The sequence below is a fragment of the Acromyrmex echinatior genome, chromosome 1, assembly GCF_024713525.1.
Source record: "Acromyrmex echinatior isolate Ae372 chromosome 1, ASM2471352v2, whole genome shotgun sequence".
Classification (NCBI taxonomy): domain Eukaryota; kingdom Metazoa; phylum Arthropoda; class Insecta; order Hymenoptera; family Formicidae; genus Acromyrmex; species Acromyrmex echinatior.
The window spans coordinates 17586302-17603561 of record NC_141852.1 but is presented as its reverse complement, the minus strand read 5'-3'; the positions used below and the strand labels follow the sequence as shown (position 1 = coordinate 17603561).

The 17260-nt window shown below is 34.7% G+C and overlaps 2 protein-coding genes across 3 annotated transcripts in view; one reads left to right on the top strand and one right to left on the bottom strand.

Annotated features, from left to right (window-relative positions):
• Positions 1 to 597: 597 nt before the first annotated feature.
• LOC105154963 (uncharacterized) lies at positions 598 to 3053 on the top strand. Its single transcript, XM_087403216.1, has 2 exons — positions 598 to 871; positions 977 to 3053. Exons 1-2 carry the CDS (start codon positions 598 to 600, stop codon positions 1546 to 1548), a joined length of 846 nt encoding a protein of 281 aa, XP_087259342.1. The 3' UTR covers positions 1549 to 3053.
• A 136-nt stretch (positions 3054 to 3189) lies between these two features.
• Positions 3190 to 17260, bottom strand: part of LOC105154964 (disintegrin and metalloproteinase domain-containing protein 10) — a 72572-nt gene continuing 58501 nt past the window's right edge. For both annotated transcript variants that reach the window (XM_011070782.2, XM_087411406.1), the window contains exons 5-18: positions 17011 to 17257; positions 15444 to 15575; positions 14662 to 14849; positions 13254 to 13394; positions 13009 to 13133; positions 12555 to 12683; positions 12257 to 12425; positions 11936 to 12105; positions 11227 to 11394; positions 11008 to 11135; positions 10819 to 10933; positions 10613 to 10747; positions 9697 to 9927; positions 3190 to 9567 (exon numbers count right to left, since the gene is read on the bottom strand). In XM_011070782.2, the coding sequence (XP_011069084.2) occupies positions 8707 to 9567; positions 9697 to 9927; positions 10613 to 10747; positions 10819 to 10933; positions 11008 to 11135; positions 11227 to 11394; positions 11936 to 12105; positions 12257 to 12425; positions 12555 to 12683; positions 13009 to 13133; positions 13254 to 13394; positions 14662 to 14849; positions 15444 to 15575; positions 17011 to 17257 (2939 nt within the window). In that variant the 3' untranslated portion in view covers positions 3190 to 8706. The remainder of the gene's footprint in view (positions 9568 to 9696; positions 9928 to 10612; positions 10748 to 10818; positions 10934 to 11007; positions 11136 to 11226; positions 11395 to 11935; positions 12106 to 12256; positions 12426 to 12554; positions 12684 to 13008; positions 13134 to 13253; positions 13395 to 14661; positions 14850 to 15443; positions 15576 to 17010; positions 17258 to 17260) is intronic.

Below are 17260 nucleotides of genomic sequence, written 5' to 3'. Positions count from 1 at the left end.
ATGTTACTTTTGCGATTCAAACGTCAAATATAAACATTTTAAACATTTTAAAACTTAAAGAAATTTGGATCCACGTTGCACACTTTATCCGAACAACAACATATTCGGACATAACATTTTTAAGATGTCCTCTGAATATTTTTTTAAAACGTCTTCTGAAAGTTTAAAAATTTTCATCAGTTAATTGTTGAGCTAATAATAATTAACAATTACGTTGTAATTATACATTAAATACTATACTAAATTTCCAAATGCGAAAATAATGTCAGAATAATAAATCTGTAATTTTATACTTTCTAAATGTGCATATTAATTGCAGTAATAAATCGATATTTATCTGAAATATTTAATTATATAAAATAAGTCTTCAATTAAAAAAATAAAATAAAATAAAATAAACTTCTAAGAAGCAAAATTCGTATTTAATCAATCTTGCAATTTCGTGAACTTTTCATCATTCGATACCTGCATTATTTTCTTATTGAAGACGTAATATCAAATTGCTTGAAATTAATCAACCATCGCGAAGCGTATGCTGCGCAGCATGGCGCGCAGCATGGCGCGCAGGAAAAAATTACATCGTGACAAAACGTAAAGATGGTGAAGACCCGTAGAGGATGGTATTTAACGGACATAAAGACAGACCAGAATGATAAAAGGATAAAAGACGAGAAGGAAGATGCATTGGAAGCGAGTCGAGCAGAGATAGTGAAGCGAGGCGATAACAAAATCGTACGACGTCGTTTGCAGGCCGAACAACGAGAAGCCGCTTTAGTGGAGGAATTATTGAATGCTCAAAAAGCCGTTGAAGCTAAACAAGAAGAGATTGAAGTGACGCATAGATTAGCTGCTGAATTGTCGCGGCGTAAAAGTAAAGATTTACGATTTGTATACTCAAATTCATTGAGAAGTATTACACAGAGAACTTTCATTCTAGCGATATCGAACACAAAACCGATTTCTTTGTGAATTACAGATGAAGAAGACATAAAACGTGCGCTAAAATTCGATTACATAAAATCCTTCGCGCAATCACCAACGCGTTGTGCTCTGAAGGAAGCCCAATCGCATTTGATAGAGGAAAAGGTTCGTTTGGAAGCAAATCAAGTGGAACTATTAAAGCATTGGTACGAAGATAACATTTTCGAGAAGCTGCAACAAGCTGAAGAAAAAAAGAAGCAAAGCAGGCGCAAAGATCTGCAGAAGCAATTGGCGGACAATCAGCGACGAGTTCAACAGAGAATAATTGAAGAGAAAGAGCAGGATCGCAAAATGATGGAACGAGCAATACAGAAGACTAAAGAGGAAGATGCAAAGACGAGGGAAAAAAAAGAGAACGATGCGATTTTTTTGAGAACAGAGATGGCCGCGTCTATAGCGGCTAAGAAAGTATGGGAAAGGAAATATAAGGAAGCATTAAAAGAGGAAGATAAAAGGATAGCTCGCATAATTGTAGAAAAGGAAGCTCAACACGAGAAACAGCTCGGTACAAAGGTAAAACGAGTTTCACTGGAAATACATGTATGTTTTGAATTGATAAATTTATAGGATAAAAGTATTTCAAATGTACGTTTTCCATGGTATAGACGGAACTTCGCGCAGCAAGAGAAGCGGCGATAGATAATGTAGCTAGAGAACTACTGGCTAATGTGTGCAAAAAAAAAAAGCAGGAAATCATTGATGAATTGTATCGAGAAGAGCAGAGAAATAAATGGATGAAAAAATCGGTCAGACCTGCACCAAAGAAGCAATGCGATATTGCTGAATCCTTCAAAGAAATAGTAACATTAATTAATAATTTTTTTAAAATGTTACTATAAATTCACTGGCAAAGTTACATTGAATCCAATTTTTCTCAAAATAATGAAAAGTTCAAAATTGTTTAATTTTTTTTGTTTCGAATTAATAATATAATAAATTTAGATCATTAATTACAATTAATAGTTAAAAAATAAATTCTGAAATATTTATTTTGAATTTTTCAAATTGTTTGTTTTTGTAAAAATTATATAAAAAGAATCTTATATTAGAAATTCATATATATAAAACGTCACAAATATATTTGAAGATGAAACAGAAAGCTGATCGTAAAGCGAGAGATGAAGTAATCGATGCCGCGTTTATACAATATTCAGCTGAATTACAAAAGAAAGATATTAAGAAACAAAGAGAAGATGATAATGCACGATACGCAAAGAGTAAGCTCACATTTGCATTACATTCCAACATTAACGTGATTTTGAATTACAGAATTATTCATGATATTATAGTTTCAAATATACATACCTATTAATAATTCTGAAAATTAAATTAAATTAAATTAATCATATAATTATATTACAGAAATTCAATATGGAAAGGAATTAAAAGAAGTTATAACAAATAACAGAGTTAATTACGCTATGAGTATTTTAAAACGACAGGCCGAAATTTTTGCGCAAGATAAAAATACAAATCAATTAACTGCAATGAGCATAAAACAATTTAACGATAAAAACGATAATAACAAGGATTGCAAGAAAAAGGATAATTGATATGAGCATCAGAGGCTATTCTGAATAATGTAATTAATACTCTTGACATTAATAAAAAAATTCTCTGAAAAGTTGCGTTACAAATATGAGAAATCACAAAATTCCAATGAAAATTCCAATGAATAAACACGTAAAATCAATAATAAAAATGCTTAAAAGATAAAAAATAAAATTATACATTCTTTGTAATTATAATTACAATTACATTGTATAATTATTTACAATTACATTACAAACAAAATACAATTTAGTTAAATGTCTCGTCTAATGTGATCTCATATTTACTTAAGATTTGAAAATCTGCTTAATAAAAGAATCATATTCAAAAAGAAGAGATGACGGAATAATACTAATAAAGATTGAAGCTCACTACCGTGCAATAACGAGTGTAAAAACTTCTGAATTCTGAAAGTCTATTTAATTGTAAGTTTCTGAAACTCACATCCTAATGTAATGATTAATTTTACTAAATTTAATTTATGGCATATATATTTAATAGAAAACTAGTCCTTTCCATTTCTTCCCAAATTAAGGCACATTCTTCTATCTGGATATTTTTACTAAATAAAAACGTGTCTTGCAATAATATTATACTATATACATATGAGCTCGTTTTTTTTTCTTTGCACGGTCGCAGCTTCTTCATTTCTCCACATTTCGTCTAGTATTTATTGGTATACAGGTATGTACATCTCCCCGGCGCAGGATTTCCCCGCGAGAACTCCGTTATATTTGTACAAAGTCCGTGTAAAAATACAGCAGCCCCATCTTATATCAATTATAAGTTTATGTGGTACGCGATAAGAGTTAAAATAATAACAGTCTCGCCTCTCGGACGTATCAAATATTCCGAATAGGTTCGGATCGAGACCACTTGTGCCCTCGACTTTGTTCGAATCCGAATGTTTGTGTGTTGTATCATTTGGCATGCGGGGGGACATGCGATCTCACCACCCCTGCTAATCGTTAAATGGAACAAGAAGCACTCGAGTTTAACGAGAATGACTACGGTATTAATTATGTAAGTACGAGAATTAATTTGTTGGATAGCTGGCTAGTCGCCACAGTCGCTCAGCCCTATCATCATTCACAGATCAAAAATAGTGTGTTCAGCTATGACTACTGAAGTTTGATGCTTTCTTAAATCATACGACGAGCACGCATACATACGGAAAAAGATTCTACGGCAATACCAGCAATCTTCCCTGCTAGATAATTCATACGATGGTCTTCATTCTCATTCATGATCGAATCTCGAAGCATAAGAAAGTTACTATCCTTTTACAAAAGTAGATCAATCTTGTCTTGTAAAATAAATGGAGTTAGAAGGAATCTAATTTCCATTGGAAACTTGAACTTCGTTATTCTGTTCTGTTCCCATTTTAGAAAATTCAAATAGAAGTCAGAATTCCTTTCAACGCCAATTTTTTCTTCTTAATGTATGTTTTATAAAAAGTTTTTTGATTCTCTTAATGGTTCTCTTTCCCTTAACAGTACATTTATAATTATTTCTTTTTAATTTAACAGTACTAAAGCTTTGTTCCATCTTTCGATAAACACTCTCTCTCTCTCTCTCTCTCTCTCTCTCTCTCTCTCTCTCTCTCTCTCTCTCTCTCCAGTTCGCTTTCTTACTCTCTTACTCTCTTTGTTTTTACTCTTTTGTTTATTTATTAAATAAATTATCACATAGTACACAGTTTACCCGAAGATGGAACAACTGTCCCTAAGTGGATAAACCATAGTGTTTAATCATGCGTCATTCAATTTGTTAAATAAAAGCAATAGTATTGCATTTAACTTTCTATGCTAAAACGTGCAATGAAAAAATACTACAAATATTATTATATGATATTTACTTTTCCTTCTAAACTTATTTACGTTTCTCAGTGGATGTTTCTCTTTGATTTCGCTATTGATTATTTTCTCAATTACTAAATGTTCTCACGCTAATCCAATCTCACTTGTAGCCCAGAACGAGTTATAAATGGCACAAAACTCCCTTTTCCTCGTATGCATGCGTTCTCCATCGCGCTTGCTGAATTCTTAAGATTGTAGAAAATTGCTGATCGCATTACAATACGCGTTTACGTATTTGATTCACTTCACCGCGACTAAATCTCTCGGTAGACAGACTACACAAGGATAACAGCTACATTTTTTATCATCTACATTACAGAATCCGAATATCCAAACATTTCTGCCGTCTATCTGATTCTACGATCAAGCTACACGCTTTCTTGCTTTCATTCTTTATCTGTTCTTTTGCTTCTTGTTTTTAGATTATAACGTAAATCTTACGATCAAAGCGGAATACGTACTACTTACTTGTACGACATATATAGGTATGTATCACAATATATGTGTATATATATATATATGTATAGAGGCATATAGACACAACGGAGTACAAACGAAGTTAACGAGTGTTCAGATTAATACGGATTAAACGCTCGCCGCGCTCGCACGCAAATTCGTAGCGATTTCTGCGCAGCGACTAGGCACAACAAAGCGAATCGCGCAACATGGCTTATAATCGATTAAAGATTCGGAAATTGTAACTGACATTCCAGTGGATTTAAATGCTACAGACACTCTGCACAAAGCTGAAGTCCCTGTCCTTTTCTTTCTTTTCCTTTTTTTTTTTGACAAGTAAAATGTGTCAATCTTCAAATACTTTAATTGTGAATTAATTGTTATTCAAAATTAAGAAAAATTAAGAAAAATTTGTGAATTTTCCTTTTACAAAACCTGCCCAGTTTTATGAAATAAATCCCATTCAACTTACATCCGCGTTGACTCTTATTAGGCCATACCTTGTTCTTTTTATTGTTTCATTCAATTAAATTTCATTCAACCGTTTCTTATTACGGTATAGCATCGAGAATTTAATCCACCGAAATAATATCGATTTCAATTCCCAATTAATTCAAGAGAGGATATAACACAGCTCGGTCTTAAAAATAAAAGCTTCCTTACGAGTTAAGCAATTCTGTCTATGGATTCATGTAAAAGTAACATCACATCTTCTTATGAATTAAGTACATTTACGGAGCATGTTTATGTGTATACACGCATACACGCGCACATATACAAACGGATCTCTTTTGAGAATTGTTGCTATGAACACCAGTTTCGCAATTACAGAATCAATTATGAATGTACACAGAACACGGTCGGTCACATGTAATTACCATATTAGACAAAGCATAATTTCTTGCAAAGTCTTAGTTTACCTATATATAATTATAAATGTTCTTATGAATTTTGGAGTTGAAACATCGCTCACTTAACAAATTAGGCTTCCAATTGTTTTTAATTAACAAACCTATATATAATATCAAATAATATAGCGCTATATAAATATAATTTTAATATTGTTCCCTCCCCCCCAACAGCTGCACGCTGTTGCAAAATTCAGTCATGCACATATATATAATTGATCGACACAGATTATCTTTAAAAGATAAACAAAATTCAATTAATAATTTCTTTAATTCAGCTTTCTTTAATTCAAAGCAGTACACAGTTCAGAGATTTTCATTCACCGGAAGAGCTAATTCATTTAACTCCGAACGATTTAGTGAAATACTTGCTTAAATTATGCAAGTATATAGCGACGTTAATAATTTTAGTCAAATAGCTTCAATTAAGTTAAAAAAAACCTATCAGACCCTGTTTATATCGTTTAGTAATCTATACATAAAATGTAGCTAATTATTTTTACGTTATTTAAGTATTTTTACCTTTCTCATTCTCTCGCTGAATAATACTTGTTGTTAAGGAATGATATTATACAAAAAGGAATGCCGCCAACGAGCGTATTAATATTATTAATGTTATTATCCTTGAGTATCGAGTCCGTATCGATCCAACTTGTTACTTTATCATATACAACGACTTCTCGTACATTTCAGCGCGTCAGGCTGACAGTATGAGAAGTCGACGATCGTAAACGGATCTTAAAGAGGATGCATTAACCGTACTCATACGTGTTGGCTAATAAGAGCTAGTTTAGTCGATTTCATAACGATTAATCAAGCCGGCTATCGCGAGTTTGTCGCCATGAATGAAATCGTGGCAGCTCAGTAGATCACGACGACACTCGAGGGAATGTACATGACTCGTGAAACGCGAACACGCGAATATTCTGTACCGAGATACGCTTTTAGCTCGAGTGCACGTGCCGTGAGCGCAAGGAACTTAAACTCGACAAACACATTTGACAATGCGTTGCAAAAGAATGTTAATTAAATAGAATCGATAGAAGTCTGTTTTGTAAATATATAAATTTTAGAACACCTATCCCACTGTATAATAGAATAGAATACACAGTATAAAATATACATGGTATAATAAAATATACATAGTATATTATGCGGATGTTTTTTGCAAAGATTTCTTTGTGAAAGAAATTTAAATATGAAAAAGCAATTATCTATCGAGTCTAATTAATCGACTCATCTTTTGCAGAATGAATAGGAATGTCTGAGCGGTAAAGCATTACAATTAAATGGAAGCTACACTTAGAAATGCAATTAGATATGTAAAGAGACGCAAGTACCAAATAATAGCATCAGATATTGGATTTTTAAGTATGAAATAGAAGAAACATATTCTCTGTTAACAACCACGAGTAAAAGAAATCAGTTAAAAAGTCGGTGTCGCTAAAACTCGGCATAATGGATGTCAATGAAAATATTTTATACAATCCTAAAAATATAAGCAATCTGTCGATTCGTCTCACAATTCTCGCGGACGTCCTAAAGATGCAAAGTATATCCGATAAGATGCTTCATGAGATGTAATTAGGAATTGTCGACAATAGGAACCACGAGTGAATAATAACGTTATAATATTATAACGTTACAGGCAGATCGGGCGGCGAAAAAACAAGAAAACCTTCTGACGATCTGTTCGGAACTGCCTGACGTTTCACGGTTCCCATTAACGTCAGATCAGTTCTGATCGTGGTATGCTAAATTTTGTTCCTCTGCATCGATACAATAGCCCTAGCTATTAGCGAATAAACACTGTAGCTAATATGTTACATTATAACAGTAGCTATAATATAGAATTACATGTTTAATTATATCATAGCTAAAGATATAATGTTACAATTATAATGTCATTTAACTATATTATAGCTAGGGCCATAATATAAAGTACGTAATAACTATCTTACAATTAGGATTAAAATATAGAGTATTTTATAGCCGTATCATAGCAACGACTGTAACGTAGTATCTATTACGACTACATTATAACTAGGGCTATAATTTCAAAGGGAGCGACTAATAAAAGTTAGTCAATCAAGGCTATCGACGCAATTAACCTTTTGTTATCCTCTTACAACCGATATATCGCCATTTAATTGAAAATTACGCAATACAGACGTAATTTTTTTAAGCGTCAAAAAAGAGGGTACAGAGTAACAGCACAGGCACAGTGTAAAGAGACTTTTAAGATAAAGCATTACTTTCGACATCCCAAAATACAGCGTTGCATTTTGAGATTAATGCTGCGCACTGATCCCTGAAAATTTAAAGCTACCATCGAAAACGAATCGTAATTTGCTTTCATAGCTCCGGGAAATATTAGATAAGTAGATCAATATTTATATACTTGCGGCGTTTATACCAGTCGCACTTTGAACAGTGGATTTGGCCCCTTTCTTTGGAAGAAGAAAACTGGCTTGATCGTCGAAAAACTAGCGTCGGCGCATCCCATACGTTCATCATCAAAGCGCAAATTCCGTTCATCGCAATCGCGCGTGATTAGTATTATAGCATCGTTGAGGACAGCGCGAATGTTCGCAAACGTATGATTGGTCACCACTATCGCTCCACTCTAGAGATGCGGAAAGGAAGAATGACGAGAATTAATGCAGCACATCTTTTCGACATGTGCACAGAGCGGCAAACAGTTGAAGAAAAAACGAATTATAATGTTCGATAAATCGGGCAATAAATCAACTAAGCGAGTCTTCCCTTCCACGTTCTCGGACGGGATTCTTCCACGCACGAGCTAACAATTCAACGCGAAATTATGTATCATTTCGCGCATCCTAAAGTATTATCTATTCTCGCACACGGATATAAGGGATGAAAATATGCAAGAGCTACTTAGTCGCGTAGCGACTCGAAACGAACTCAAATACATTCATTATCCATGGTCACGTATCCGAGAAGAGAAACTCGCTCTCGGACAGCAATACTTCTAGATCGGAGGGTACGGTGTGCAAGTCGGAGTTGGCCGGTTCCGGCAGATCGCCACCGCTGTTTCCGATGCCGGTAGGGGCTATCTGTCGTGCTCTGCCTATTCTGACTCGGTCCTTTCTCTTGGCTGTTCGCAGCAACACTCCAGTTCTCGGTAACTTCGCCGTTCTACTATTCGCGTTCGTATGATTCACAGCCGTGGCCGGTGCTTGCGCCACCTTGTCGGACTTGCGCAGCTTCACGCTGAACCTGAACGGCGGTTTATATACCACTTGGAGCCTTGCCCGTTCCTTCCTGGCAAGGGAATTCGATGAATTCTTTAGTTCCGCTCTTCCAGTCTCCACTCCAGGACGTCGCGCGGACGTTAATGCCTGTTGTCTCGACACTGGCACTCTGGACCCCACCGCTCCTCCACTGGCTGTCAGACCCACTGGGGTCGATTTACTTTTTGGCATACCGTTGACGTTGGTTCGTGCACCGGTTTCCGGTCGACATTGCGAAGATGCCAATAACCAAGAACGCACTTTACTCTTAGGATCAGCGTTCGTTTCCGATTCCTTATCCGCTTGAATTGCCGAATAGTCAATTACCTCCTTTCTATGTTGCTTTTTACGCTTCCTCTTATCGTTGTCGCCGCTGCTTCCGCCGCCTGGATTATTGCTAGTACCTTGTCCTTTATCTCTAACAGATGTAATCTTCTTCCGTTTATTCTCCTGCGTTACAGCAGTCAAAACTTCAGCCGGTCTCTTTCGCGCAAAGTCGTCGACCTGCCCGGTAGACGATCTCTTTGCTTGTTGGTTTTGTTTCTTTTTAGCGTCCTTTAAATACAACCAAAAAATTTATTTTATGTATATAAATTCAAAAATATAAATATCAAATTAATATATTACTTAAATGATTAAATTAAAAAATAGTTTATTTTTTAATTCTTTTTAAATTAATTTTACCTTATTGTTAGACTTGTCGGTGTGGCCACCATCTTTATGTTTGCGATGACACCTCTTCTCCCTGACCTTTCTGCTAAGAGGAAGTTTGGCACGTACCGCCGGTGGATGCACCGTTACTCCTTCCGTACCTTCCGGCGGAAGCCGTACCGTTTCCGTCGTAGAACTATGGATAATCGTGACAGACTTTAGCTTCAAGTCCGGTCGCTTGCCCAGTAATCTCATGCTTGCCACCTAAAAAAAGAAAAAAAATTTTTATATGCTGATAAATAAATTTTCATTTGATTAGTTCATTAATAATTAATAATAAATACGAATCAATAAGATTGACTATTATCGTATATAAATATATATGTTTCTTTACATATTTATACATATTACGCGTACCATTTTAATAATAAAAACTATATAATTTATAAAGGAAATTCAAATTACTATTTTATGCAAAGCTTTAATTAAAGATTATAATATCTAGCAGCTACAAGAATGTTTGCTTCTACGCAATACTTTAATCAAATGTAGGTATGTAGAGAAAGGCATAATAATGTAATGTTAGAATTTTTGTAAAAAGCAATTAATTCTCAATTATTTTATAACAAATACACACATTATTATTGATAATAACCTACTTTTTATGTATCCCTACACTGACTCTCATTGCATTTTTCTCTTTTCCTTAGCCGTTTCTGATAATAAACATTTTTAATATATATAAATATATAGACTGACTGTTTTCTTGCGCTTATTTTTATAAAAACACGTTTATTCTACAGATACAACAATCTCATCGAACTATGCATTGATTAAAAATAATAAATTATTAAATAACAGAAAAATTAGGAATCTAAATTTTAATTTTAAAAATAAATAATTTTTGAATATATTATTTCTAGACAAAATGTAATTTTTTTATACGTACCAGCAACGATATCGCCGCTAAAATTATTAGAGCGGCTGCATACCAATGTTCAGCGACCCACCGTCTAAAAGTGGCGAGACTCTCGTCGGATAATAAGAGTTTCCTTAAAGTTGCTAATGGACCGCTTGGATCGACCTAAATAAAATATTTTAATTAGTGCTGCTATCTACTACTTGCACTACCCTCCATATTCAAGTTTTACTTACCTCGCGACATTTTTGAAAGACATCACAGTAGCCGTTATAATCATTACATGGAGTTCCTGGCTTTGAGAACATATCGGGAATATCATACGGTGGAGAATTCCAATCGAAAGATGATCTATGAAAGAAAAATGATTGAATTTAATAAATTTTCACACAATCGATCGACAAAATAATACAAGTTAAACGTACAAGCATGGTTGATTTTCTCCGGGAAGTCGACAACATAACTCGCAAGCCTTCGTCGGTGGATCGTTCGGGCCTGGTATGCATTGGCAAGATTCCAGTCCGTATGCTAGGCAAATGCTGCCAGTGCACTCCTGTTGAAACACAAGTTTCGCGCACGTGAGATCATATTTGTTCATTTAACGAGAAAGTACGTGTGTAGTTTTTAATGGGATTAATATCTACCCCCATGAAGCAAACCAGCTCACGGTTACAGATGGTCTTATTAGGCTTGTTAATGGATGGCGGACAGTACGGAGAACGACCATCACAGAAGCTCGCATCACGACAGCCGTTGTCATCTCTGCACTTGTCTCCGAAACGGAGATTACATTCGCTGGTACAGCACGGACCCTGAAAAGGAAAGCAAATAGAGCCGTTGAAATTACATCATGTCATACGCACGATGCGCCATGTAATTACGTTATGCATGTCTGTGAGTAAATTTCATAGGATATTGCTTAAATTAATTAATTTTCGGCAAAATAAACGAACAATGAGCGATGAATATATACGAGCGAATCTTAATATCTTTTACATAAAATACTACAATTATTAAACACATTGCTCGCATTATAAATACGCCCAATTTTGTGTAACAGAAATTTTATCAAATATTAAAGATATAATGGCTCCATAAAAAATTGATTAAAATTGACTACGTTTATATATGCATTCTACTATTTGAATATTTAAACGATTGAATGAACCTTTAAATATACAACTGGACAAGCAAGCATTTGAAAAATTTAGATGCTTGAACACTTAGTATTTAATATTAAAGATTGAAAAAGCGCAAGCGCGGCTTTGAGTTAAATTTTGAGGAGGGAAAGCCATCCTAAAATTCCCTCGACAGTACAGTCCAACTCGCATTTTTTACAAGCGTCATACATACTTGACTAGGACTGCACACCGCACGCGGTGTGAGAGTGCACGGGGTCTCCTCGGGCGGTGGATAACGGCGCTGGGGATAGCAGCACGAGTCCCTGCAATCCTCCTCCCAGCCGCAATCGCACTCCTCGCCCTCCTCCACCACGCCGTTGCCGCACAACGATACTTGCGGTTCTACAATAAACAATGCAGAGTACCGCCAGGGTTAGAGCAAACGAGAGTAGAATAATTGGACGAGCAGATAGGAGCTGGTTCGATCAATTTCGTCTCTACGATGTATCACGATATATTGCGTTCGCCATTGCTCTCACAGTATAAAACTCACCGGTGAAGCATCCCTTTGGAGAACGTGCCTTGCTGTTGAGCACAGGATTTATGGCATTCAAGCTACATGGACTGAAGCGATTGTTGTTACGTTTGTCCCCACTGGTAGCACGAGCGAACATTATAAAGTTGCCATCCTCTCCGCCTGGCGTGCATTGTTCCGGATCGTGCTGAACGCAAAAGAACAATGAGATGTACGACATGCGCATCATTCGTTTATTGACGGGACAACATTGTATAACAAGACCACGGAATGTGGAACACACCGTTCTGAACGTAACTAACGGAAGTGTACGTACTGGCGAGCCGAAGTTGTGGCCGATCTCGTGAGCCAAAGTAACGTGAGAGACCGCAGGCGGTACGTGCTTCCCGTAATTTAATAGGGTCACTATGCCGGTGTTTAATGACTTCATGCTGCCGCGATAATGCTATAACATTATTTCAATAATTATTTTTCATCAAACTTCATATTCGCAACGATTTACGTTTCAACGATCACGAAAAAAATCATGCAACAAGAAATCAATTTTTATCAGAGTAGATCAGCTGATCATCATGGACTGGGATATGCTTTGAATATATAATGTTGAGAGTACAAAATAAATAAATTGTTGTAATTTTTTTTAAAGTCTAATTTAATATAATTAATTCTCTTTAAAATTTACAGTTGTTATCATACTATTTATATATTTATAAAAAATATAATCAACATTTCTTTTATGAAGATCTATTAATACATTTCGCTACGCATACCCCGTTCTTCTCACATACGCCGCCAGCATTCTTGAGATCGCCTGTCCATGCCAAACCCAGAGTTCCCATCTCGAAATCCCGATACGTGAACATATAAGCCAGACAGAATGCGTCATAATCCTCCTCTATAACGAGGCAAACATCAATGTATTAGTACAGTACAATCCCCTTGTTCGCGTATATTGACGTATCGACATTACACCGTATTGCGGCTTATTAACAAAGAGCAGCAACGAGGTCTTTACCTGAAAAGAGCTCTAAATATTTCTCCACTCCATAATTGCCCGGAAAACGATAATGAGGATCTCTCAATGCATCCTCGCTGTGCACCTTGACGCGTTTAATCATGAAACTGATGTTATCCGGTCGCCCATCTTGATTGAAATCTGAAAAGAGACATAATGTTGTTCAAACACTAGTTGTTTCTTAAATTGCATATTCATCAGAACTAAATAATTCACTTAAACTCGTGCATTATTCTAGTCCTGTTTCTTGCGTCTCACATTGACGATTCCCATGTGATTACCGTTCTCTGGTCCAAACAGAGTAATTCGCGTGTAATTTAGAACTCAGTGTGTGTTATACATAATGGAACAGTACGGTAATGAAAATACCGTATATACAAATAAGTAGATCAGTATATGTTTTATAATGATATCAAGTAATAAAATCATTTTATCGAATGATTTTAAATTGATATTTATCATAAAAAGCATTAAAAACATATCTCGTACTAATTACAAAATATAAAAAATTTTACATATATTTGTATTATAAAAATATGTATATATACGTTTATTTTTCTTAATTATATTTTATGCTACTCGTTTAACATTCACAAAATTACGCTAAAAATATCTCTCTTTGTGCGAAAACAAAAAATACGAGACTCAATATTTTTTAGAATTACATTTTCCACTGGATGAAGATTAATTATATTATATATTTTACAATCAATGTTTCTTGAATTAAATTGAATATTACTATGAATTCGAGTAACGTTAAACTAAGTTATTCACATGGATAATATTCGAAAACTGCATTTTACTTTATTTCCTCTAGTTATATGTTTGCTAATTATTTGCTTTTCAAGCGGTTTTCGCAAGTTTCATCTAATAATTCCATCGCTTTTACTTTACAGTGTGACAAAACTATAAATGAGAAAAACAAAAAAAAATTGACTTACACGCGTACAACGCATACAAAGAAAACTAATTTATTATTTCTATCGTATTTTTTTCTGTGTAAACATAACGCTTAATTACGCTCAATATTAAAACATAAATAAATATAACTTTAAATGTCAACAAATCAAAATCGAACAAATAATTCTTCCCCGTAATATCATCAACCGCGGTAGGAATTGTAAAATTGCAGAAAATTTTCATAATTCCCGTAAAGTTTCCCTGACATTCCTTAAGTCTCTGAATTTTTTTCGCTTTTTTCCTCGCATCCTCGATATTCTCTGGCCATTTTAAATTAGATTCTCCTGACGTTTTTCACGTTCCTCAAGTAGTTTTCAATTTCCTCGACTTTTTTTCTCCCTCGATCTTCGCTACATCCGTTTTCCCGACTCGTGGTGAAAATTGTTAGATCATCTCTCACCGTGGTCCGTGCGCGCGGGGATATATCGCCGCGAGGAAGAACACCCACCTGTGTGTTTGTAGATGGAGTTGACTCTTTGCACGTGCCTCGTCATCACCTCGATACAGGCTTCCTCCGTGCCGTATCGCGCGAAAAACTGATGGTCGGCTTGCAAGTAGAGCATGCAGGTAGTTTTCCGGGGATCTATCGTCGCGCGCTTGTGTAGATGCCTCGCGATCCTATCTCTGCCGCTCACGCTGCGGACGGGAGCGAGAAATAAGGTCGCTTTTATTGTTCGATGAAAAACGCTATGTTCTTCACAGACTTCCAAACTCCTCCGAATTCTATTTTAACTTTTGCTTGGTTTGTCGACCGTGGCAACATACGTTGCCGGTACTTCACTAATAATTGACACGTGAATTGACCCAGAAGAGAGACAAAGCTACTAGAATTTAAAGTAAAACCGTCGTCTCTACCGTGTTACTCATTGTCTCTCCCGTCATCAAATAAGTAACTTTAATCAATTTCTTCCTTCAGAAAAACGGAACACACGTTTCTTTAAATTAAAAAATAAAAAATAAAAAACTAAGAGAGGAGAAAGAACACATTGTAACATAAAGAAACATTTAAGTATACGTTCAGTTTTTCTAAAAACAAAATTGATTATTTTTTTTCTTATTCTTTTGCTCTTTAAATAAATATTTGAAACTTTTCATACTGGTATGACCTAGTTTAAACTTTCCTACGCTTTGAAAAATAGCGCAATGTATGATAAAATATATATTTGTTTGCGCACATTAATCAGGAAAAAGATTCGATATTTTTTTTTACTCGAAATGCAAGATACTTACGCGTCCGTGTACTCGACGTCATTATTCGTTTCTAACGTTAACACTCTCGCATTGTTTTCCCTGGAGTAGAGAGCAACGTGCTCGCCGAGCAGAGGCTCGTAGAATGCCTGAGAATTGTTGTACCTATAGTTCCTAGAGGAACAGACATCGCGAAGTTTAAATTTACATTTAAAGTCCGCCATATGAAGACTGACATAGAACGCATAATATATGATAATCCCGGCCGGCGGGAATTTTCTCCTACACGTGTCTAAATTATAGCGCGTTTGCCAACAATATGCTCTTTTATCATTTTCTTCGCGAATGTATTTTCATAAAGTAGAAAATATACGAGAGAACATAAGCACTTAGAAGAATATCTTAATAAGAGCGTAGCCATTTCATCAGTTATATTTATCATAAATAATACTTGAATTAATTATAAAATATATACCGAGAAAAAATACTGTTGATTCAATTAAAATCTATATTACGGACTGTCTCTAATATAAGTAATTAATTCGTGTATATATTTTTATTGACATAAACGCTTTGATTATTGAAATAATAATTTATGTCTTTGTCAATAAAAATGTACATAAATTAATCACTTATGTTAGTAACAGCCCGTAATATAGACTTTAATTGAATCAGCATTTTTTTTTTCAGTGTATGAATTATACGAATATATAAAGTATTTTACGAAAAATTATCTCAATATGATCATAAAACAAAGTCTGTCGCATCTTAATGTTTAAAAATGTTCTCAAATAAACTACAATTCTAGAAAATTACTTTAAATATAAATGTATGCCTATCTACAAAAAAATTATATATTACCACAATTCAAGTTTTAAGTCTATTATATAAGATAAGACAAAAAGTTTCGTGACTAATCGTTTTGACATCATCGTTAAACTAGAAACGATAAAAGTAGACAGAAAACTATACATATTTGACCGTTTCAGAGTACATTTATAAAGATATTAGCACGCATTAGCATATAAATTCACGTTATATAACGCATTCTGAAATCTGAATACGTCACTGTATCTAAATATGACTTGTTTCAAAAATGCTTCAAATGTTCATATATTCACAAATTTGTTTTTAAGTTTATCACAAACATCAAATTTATTCAAATATATTCTGTATTTTAGTAATTTAATATTTTAATCAATATTTTAATTGTTAAATTAACAAATTTTATTTACTTATATTATTATATTATTATATATAATAGAATTTCATAATATTCTTAAAAAAAAAATAAATTCTTCACTTTGTGTACATAATACTATTTTTTTTAAATTTGTAATAAGTATATTTTAAGACTATTACCAAGAAAATATTCTTTGTTAAAGATAACCGTTACTTATAAGCTAAATTAAAAGGTAAATTGTAATCACTTTTCTTAGTAATAGAATCGATATGTCTGCATGGTTTGATAAAAAAACATTATGCACACAGCATAAAAAATCATCTGTAAATTTTAAAACTTATTATACGATCCGGGAGGCGATTTATACTTTCGTCTCTACATCGATAATCATCGCTTAGAAATTCAAGAGCGCAAGATAGAACTCACCTATCGAAGGAATCGCGAAGAGATCTCTCTTGATGCAGCTGATGACTGGCACAGGGTAATGGATGTGGCGGGGTGGTAACGTCGGAGGTACGATAAGCTATGCTGTGATAGGGCGGCGACGTGTCTTCATTTTTATTCAAATACCTGCTCGTTGGCTCGATATAGTACTCTTCGAATCTGGTCACGACACTGCCGTCGAAGAGACCATCTTGCGTAACGACACCCTGCACCACGGCGCTCTCGTCCTCTG

Excerpts from the sequence above, each read along its gene's own strand:
- LOC105154963 (XM_087403216.1), top strand. The coding sequence starts at position 598 with ATGGTGAAGACCCGTAGAGGATGGTATTTAACGGACATAAAGACAGAC. Across the intron at positions 872-976 it reads TGAATTGTCGCGGCGTAAAA|ATGAAGAAGACATAAAACGT; the intron begins GTAAAGATTTAC and ends TGTGAATTACAG.